Genomic DNA, 8,393 nt, shown 5'->3' with positions numbered 1-8,393 from the left:
GCTCCATCACCTAATCTTGAATGTCTTGAGGGTTTTCCACTAGTTTCGGGACCTGCGGGGGAGGGGAATTTCCTGTTGTCGAATGGAACGATTGAGTTGCTGCTTCCATCTCCGGCACTATTTGCTCCAGTGAAAAGTTCTCCATTTGCGCTGGTGTGATGGGTGTGTGTAGCACATGTAGGACTTGATTGAGCGACGAGTCTGTAAAGCTGCTTAGAGAGAATCAGTGCAAGTTGAAGTTCTATGGTTGTGTGTTGTTGGAACATTGCATCATCATGTTGCTTAGTGTTAGTAATTCCTCCTCCTGGACTGTGTGGTTGTAGACTAGTGACTGGTATGCTTGAAGCATCTCCGAAGCATTCATTGTGTATGGCTGGACTTCGGAAGGCAGATTTGGATTTAGGTGAATTAGGTTTTGGCCACTTATCGTGGAAACTGATTCACATGTATTGATTGAACTATTATCGCCTAATAATCTAGCTTTTTCACACATGTTAATGGATTGCAGACAACTAATGGAGAAGCTGGGCAGCCCACAGGTGTGCCACATCTTTAGAGAAGCTAATGCTGCAGCAGATAAACTGGCCTGCTATGGGAAATGCAGAGATCCAGCCATGAGAAAAAACGTTTTGGTTTTTGTATACCCACCCCCCTTTATCCTTAATGAACTAAAGGAAGACTTGTATGGAACTGGGACTATACGTTCAGTTACCATCATGTAATAACTTCCGTTTGTTCTATTTAATAAAAGCTTCTTTCATTAGCAAAAAAAAAAAAAAAATTGCTTGACTGCCCTATGGTTGGTTCAATTTTCTAAATGAGCACCAATTAAAAATGTTTTCTACAATATGGGTCAGATATTTTATCAAGATAAGTTCATTTGAATGCTACTTCTTATCTTTGAGCTTTGTACCGAAAGTTAAAAACTTAATGCATAGAATAATTCATGTAAAGAGACATATTCCAATTATATGAGTTATTTATCCTTCTGATTTTATCATATATGGACGTGAGGATGAGGTGAGGTCTAGTCCCAATAGCATAATTAGCAGATCAACTAGCATAAAAGAACGAAAAGGCAGACGACAAGCTAAGGTCATGAAATCCTATGTAAAGCAATTAGTATCAAGTCGTTCATTGTCTCAGTGTTGCTTAGCATAGCGAAACGCCGCACGCGCTCACCAACACTTCCTGAACATCATGATGCCTTACTTTTGCCAAAACGTAGAGGTTGAAGTCAATCTTACTTTGTGACATATTTACGGTTTGGAGAGTCAAAACAATTATTTTTACCTTTATTTTTCATATGCCTTTTTAATAATTTCATATTGTCAATATTGTAGTATTTTATATAGTTTTTAAATATATAAATTTTAATTAAAAAATTTGAAGATTTTACGCCCGAATCCACACAAAAAATTGGGATAATTTGAACCAGCTCGAACTCTGAATCATGGCAAACAAAGTGGGCCTTAGGGAGTATCAAATTGTGAAAATAACATGGATTAGTTATTTGCGTTTACCCCAAAAAGGAGCAGATACTCCTCAAGATTAAGGTATAAATTTACACAATCGGTTAAATCTTCTCACATTAGCTGAAAGGCTTCAACAATAAAAGGTACATACATTCAAGACAACTAGCTATCAATAGTTGTTGATAAAACACTAAAATAAAAAATGGATAACAAGTTTCACATTTTGTCATGATCAGTGTCCCACTGTATTGTATTAGCAGCACCCAAAAAAAGCATAACAGCTGTATGGCAGGTAGCAATGGCAATTTACATCCAAAGCACAACAAACTTTGACAAAGCTAGCTGCTATATTTGCAGTATGGAATACTAGTATAACAAAAAGCTAGTATTTGCTTATATTCATAGCTCAAGTACTACTATTTATAGGAGAAACATTTTATTGCAAGAATAGGCAAATTGCAGTGCAGTCATCTCTCTTGCTGTTAGGGAACTTCATTTTCCAAGCATCTATAGAAGCCTCTACCACTGCTTTCGCCGCTGCTGATCCATCGTTTGTTGAACACACTACGGAAACAACTTGATCATTGCTCAGCACATCCCATACCTAATGTGTTACAAAAGGCATATGTCAAGAGTTGTAGACACAGGAAAAAATAGAATAAAATTATAAGTATAGAGTTACAATGGACTTACCCCATCGGATGCTAGAACAAGAAACTGATCATTGGGAGAAAGATGGTGATAAGAAACATCAGGCCTTGAGATTATGCCATAGTTTTTGAGCATAAAATCTCCGAAAGCTCTAGACATGGCGAGTCCAGGAGCGTCTTCATAGGGCAACCACACTCTCTGTATATGTGCCTCTTTTTCTAGAGCTAGCACTCTTCCACCGCAATTCCTTATTCTTTCTGCTTCAGCTGCATACATCAAACAGTTTATGATAATTTGCCTAGTATCATGTCAATAGTAAGGAAGAAGAGTCTTACAAGGCAGGCTAGGCTTCAAATCAGTAGTTAATTGAACAGCCTCAATTGTTCCTTCATCTGTCTTTCTTCCTAATATAGCTCGAGAATCGCCAAGATTAGCTATAATCAAGTCATCATCCTGTTAATATATAAGCAATTAGAACAACAAAATTGCCTTAATTCTAACGAAGTTCAAGATTACTGAATGATCATACAAGACTTTCTTATTACCTGTCTTATAGCTACAACAGCAGTTGTTCCACTGCAAGAAAAGTCCAATTTCTCAAGACATTTAATTTCTTTATCCACCACCTTAAAGGAGCTAAGACAAGCCTCTTTCCACTTGTTAAAGTTCTTGTTCTTCACTGATTCATCAACTTCTTTTACATTTTGTTTTGGAGAAGTGATTTTTGGGAGAGAAAGTATATGTTTCAGAAGCAAAGATGGTAACTTATTCATAACTAACTTGCTGACTATCTGTCCATTCTCTCCATGCCCATCAAAAACTCCACTGAAAACTCCATTTTCAACACCATATCCCTGCCAGAAAAAGAAAGTTTCCATTTTTAGATACCCTATACAAAACCTATACTTAAATGATAAAACATAGAGAAATTGATCACAAACCTGATAGATAATAGCAGAATCTTGATTATGTCCTTTGCTTCCTTGTTGAGAATAAACTGAACCAATCACTTGTTGGTTTCCATTGGCACCATTGTTGTTGTCTTCATAATGAACCAAATTTTCATGGCCATAATCAATAGCATGAATCTCAAAAGATGCAGTGGATATGCAGATACCCATTTTGTCAACTTTTGTTTTCTTTACTTTTTTTTCTTCTTGTTTGTGGTTTCTACTTTAACAACTGAAAGAGAATCCTGTATTTAAAGGAATTTTAGACCTTGGGATGGAGTTGAAAATGGGATTAATAAATTCTATAAATAGTAAAATAATGTAGTTGTGGCTCCAGAGGATTCCAAAAACTCATTCAGATGCAATAATACATTTGTTAATTGTATTGTATTATTCTAGATTACCCCAAGATTCATTTCAAGGGGCAACCGAGTTGTACTTTTGTAGGTTCTCCACACGCACATTTTAATATTATTAAATATGTGGTTTACTTGTCCTTACTTTGTTTTCAATGGATGTTCAAGAAAATAAATTCTTTTTTGTGCCATTGCTGAAAAATATGAAAGTGATCGTTAGACTAGCGGGGCGATGTGTTGGCCAGTCAAGAACTTTCATGCTGAGAAGATGAAGATACCGGAGATGAGGATATTGAGGTAGATGTGTAGACATACTATGAGAAATATAATTAGGAAAGAAGTTATTCGGTACAAGGTGAGAGCGACCTCGGTGGACGACAAGATGAGAGAAGCGAGACTCAGATGGTACATGCATGTCATGAGGAGATGCACAGATGTTCGTCCTAGTGAGGAGGTGCGAGAGGTTGGCTATTGTGTGTCTGAGGAAAGGTAGAGGTAGATCGAAGAAGTATTGGGGGAAAAGTGATTAGAGAGGACATGGCATGTCTCCAGCTTACCGACGACATGACCCTAGATAGGAAGATATGAAACCCGAAGATTAGGTAAAAAGTTAGTAGGCCGTCAAGTTTGGTACTCAATTTTTTTTTCCAAACCAATATTAGTATTATCATTTTAGTATTTTCTTGTTCTTCGATTCTAGATCATTTGTTATTCCCCTTGCTTTGGTCACATTACTACTTTGTTATTTTTTTTTGTTAATGTCCTTGTCTTTAGTATTTTCAACGTGACATTTTTATTACGACTTTTCTGTTCAAACGTGCTAAAAATTGTTTTTCTTGAGCGAAGCATCTTTCGGAAATATCCTCTTTATCGGCCTCCATAAGGTAGGGATAAGATCTACGTATACTTTAAGCTCACCAAACCCCCACAATGTGAGATTACACTGAATATATTATTGTTATTAAAATTGTGACAAATTAAAGAATGATCAGCAAATTTTAGCTCTTCCTTTTTAACACTTTGTGGAAGTTGGAAGGCGTAATGGGGCAAAGTAGATGGACGTTGATGATGACACTTATGTGAGCTATATAGGAAAAGATTTATCTCATAAATAAAAAATTACACCTTGTTTGGATGGTTGGTATGCGTCGTTTCAGCTTGTTTAGATGGTTGTTACATGTTGTATTATATAATATTGTTACTTTAAATACAATATTTGTTTTGATAGTTACTTAAACGTTATTGTATCGTATCGCTAAATCCTCCTTACGTAACGATGAAAAGTGGCATTTTATAGAGCGATCGATTTGGTGTAGTCACGTCGTTACCTTATCTTTTCCTTTCATCTTACTTTTTTTTTACTATTCAATAATTCTATTTTATCTTTTACCCTAACTTTTTATATAATAATATTACCCCGTACCTTACTTTTTCTTTATAATATTGAAGTCTGTTCTTCATGTTGTTGGTGTATGACATCGTAAAACGACGGCAAACAATATAATCTATCTAAATATTGTATACATCAAAACGATACAATATTACATCACCAGTGTATAGAATGTGTGCAATCAATGTAATTTAGCCTACAATAGAAGGTTACTTGATATTTTCCAGGTTTATAACTTTATTGATAATGTCTAGTTATCTCTAATTATCTTTATGGTGGTCCGATAATATTAAAAAAAAAATCACATTGCCAATGTAGAGGTGGAAACTGGAGATGATTCAAAAGTCGGCAAAGCCAACTGTTAGTCAAAGCCCTTAACGTAAGGCATTAAAATGACTTGAACTAATGACTCAATTAAACAAAATAAAACTATGTAACCTAATTGAGGGTTTTTGGTACGGCTCTTCTACTCCAGACGAATAAGGAAACAAAGAGAAAAACTCTCCTCTAAATTTAATGATGGAGACACGATTTTCACCAAGATAATTAAAAAATAAATGCTCAAGGGGTTCAACGTCTTATATGTATATATATAATGAAATTTAACCTTATATATATAATGTAATATTCCAACCTTATATACGTAATGTAATTTTCAGACGAACCTATGCTGCTAGCTCGGCCCATGCTTCTAATAGTAAGTCAACCCTTAGGAAAAATAATTACGAATACCAAAGGGGATTTAGGTTTTTGAAGGTGTTAAGTTAACCAAACGAATTGTTGGGCAAATCATGTTGACTTTTTAAAACTATTTGGTAGAATGTTTTCTTTATTTAATAATACGTCTCATTCCAACATGTAAGGATCTTGTCATGATTGGAGAAACCAAAGGGTTTGGAAAACAACAAGATGATGACAGGCACACACAACTGCTACTCCTTGAAAACTAAACTATATGTAATTTATCTAAATAGAAACTATATTATTCTGAAAAAACAAATAATTGAAAATGCCTTTTCAAATCCTTGAAAACTTATCAGGAACTTATCTAATTATATGTAATTTTCTAAATAGAAACTCTTCTTCAATCTCCAACACGATTCTCTTTTTTTTTTCTTTGAAACTTTCTTTTCTTTTTCTTGTGGTGGGAAATCAAGTGATAGTTTCTTAATATAGCCTATATATCAACCATTGATGACATAATATAATAACATATAGTCCTAACCAAGGTTAGCGAGAATGAAATTTTCGGTGTTGATAGGGTTAGCATTAGTCAAACCGATCGAACAATATTGTTAGGTTTGTAAAGTAAAACTCTAGCTTTACATGAAACGGCAATAGTATGTCACGAACCAAAACAAACCCTATCGTGATGGCGTCTGTCGTGGTACTAGGCAAGCCGACACATTACCAAGAACAAATCGATATTTTCATTTCAAAGGTAGTTCTAAAACTATTTAATATAAAACCTTCATAAAGGAGTTCAAATCAAAATAAAAGTGCGGAAAAGAAAGCCTAACATCGGGGTGTTACTAGTCATGAGCATCAACTACAGCCGTCAGACAATATCAAGACTAACATAGTCTGGAAATAACTTAATACAACTAAGGAAAGATAAAGAGGGAGGAAAGCAGCGCTGCGATCGCCAGGCAGCTACCTTGCTAACTTCGATGGATCTGCAACTGAACAATCAACACTCACTATCGCGTGTAGAAACGCCTGGATCTGCACACAAGGTGCAGTGGGTAATGTGAGTACGCCAACTCAGTAAGTAACCAAAGTAAATAAAGGCTGAGCAGTAGTGACGAGCAGTCTAGCATGTAAAGTTCATATCATGAAATCTCAATAAAAATACAACAGCCTCTAAAAGCAGAGTTTGAATCAAATCATTTCGTTTAAACTCAGTTCCAGTAAAATCATTTGAAAATATTTTTCAACAGTTCTCAAATAGAGGCTCAATGCAACAGTGAGAAAAATGATGGAATCACAAACAGCCCCTCAAGCAAAACATCATTCATATACAGCCCCTCGGGCAAAACATCACTCATATACAGCCCCTCGGGCAAAACATCACTCATATACAGCCCCTCAAGCAAACCTCACAGTCACTCGTATACAGCCCCTCGGGCATAACATCACTCACACTCAGGGTACCGGCGCTCACTGGAGGTGTGCAGACTCCGGAGTGGCTCCTTCAGCTCAAGCGCTATAACAAGCCACCTCGTGGCATAAATCAATCAGGCCCTCGGCCTCACTAAATCATGAATCAGTAACAACATGCTGCAGCGTACGGCCCGATCCCAATATCTTCACAAATCAGGCCCTCGGCCTCACTCAGTCATAAACCTCTCAAGCCACTCGGGCTCTCAGTAAAAAAAAGGGTACTCAGCCCAAAACAACATTTATATGCATCAAAATAGAGTAATAAAGACTGAGTTATGAAATCAATGAGTATAACATGACTGAGTATAGATTTTCAATAAAAAACAGTAAGAAGATAGTAAGAAAAAGTCCACTAAGGGTCCAAACAGTTTTGCACAAGGCCTAAACATGGCATTCATCCCAATTTACATAACCTCTTTCTAAAACACATAAGTATCATATAGTTTCAACCAAATACGCAACTAATAGTTGCTACGGGACGGACCAAGTCACAATCCCCAACGGTGCACGCCCACACGCCCGTCACCTAGAATGTGCGTCACCTTAAAAAATAGTAAAACGATACGAAATTCGGGGTTTCATACCCTCAGGACTAGATTTACAATTGTTACTTACCTCAAACCGGTCAAATCTCTATTCCGCGATGCTCTTGCCCCTCGACTTGGCCTCCAATCGCTCCGAATCTAATCACAACAAGAACAATACCATCAATATGCGCTAATGGAATGAATTCCACAAGAAAAACTATCAAATTAAGCACAAATCCCAAAATTCACTCAAACTCGGCCCCCAGACCCACGTCTCGGAATACGACAAAAGTTACAAACTTAGAAAGCTCATTCACTCACGAGCCTACTCATACCAAATTCATCAAAATCCGACATCAAATGGCCATTCAAATCCCCAAAATCATATCTCCAATTCTCTTCCATTTTCCCCCAATTTTCACTCCGAATTCCCAATTTAGATGATAAAAATCAAGATACAATCATGGAATTTAAACAAAAATAAGTAAAGAACACTTAACCAATCACTTCTCTGAAAATCCCTTCAAAAACCGCCTCAATCCGAGCTCCATAGCTCCAAAAATGCAAAAATGGCCTAAACCCTCGAAATAGAGTACTTTATAATCTGCCCAGGCATTTACCCTATGCTATCATGGACAAACTAATGCGATAGCAAAGCACTAAATTTTCCAGCCCTTCTTTTACCATATGCGATCGCGTCCATTCCCCCGCGATCGCGTAGAACAAATTTTTCCAATAGCCTTCTCCAACTCTTTCGGACAGCCTCTAGTGTAATGGTCATATCTTTTTGTAGAAAACTCCAAATTACATTTGGTTTAACTTTATAAAAACTAGAAATCAAGGGCTATAACTTTCTTTTTTAGATCATCTTTAAATTCCTT

General features: G+C 36.5%; 1 protein-coding gene across 1 annotated transcript; it reads right to left on the bottom strand.

The window, feature by feature from the left end:
- Nucleotides 1-1,571: 1,571 nt before the first annotated feature.
- Nucleotides 1,572-3,321, bottom strand: LOC109214813 (probable protein phosphatase 2C 72). Its single transcript, XM_019378775.1, has 5 exons — nt 3,068-3,321; nt 2,672-2,980; nt 2,462-2,579; nt 2,169-2,392; nt 1,572-2,079 (listed from the first exon to the last, which is right to left on the bottom strand). Exons 1-5 carry the CDS (start codon nt 3,245-3,247, stop codon nt 1,912-1,914), a joined length of 999 nt encoding a protein of 332 aa, XP_019234320.1. The 5' UTR covers nt 3,248-3,321; the 3' UTR covers nt 1,572-1,911.
- Nucleotides 3,322-8,393: the final 5,072 nt, after the last annotated feature.

Source organism: Nicotiana attenuata, unplaced genomic scaffold, assembly GCF_001879085.1.
Source record: "Nicotiana attenuata strain UT unplaced genomic scaffold, NIATTr2, whole genome shotgun sequence".
Lineage (NCBI taxonomy): Eukaryota > Viridiplantae > Streptophyta > Magnoliopsida > Solanales > Solanaceae > Nicotiana > Nicotiana attenuata.
The sequence above is the reverse complement of the archived record's forward strand: the minus strand, read 5'-3'. Positions and strand labels throughout refer to the sequence as shown.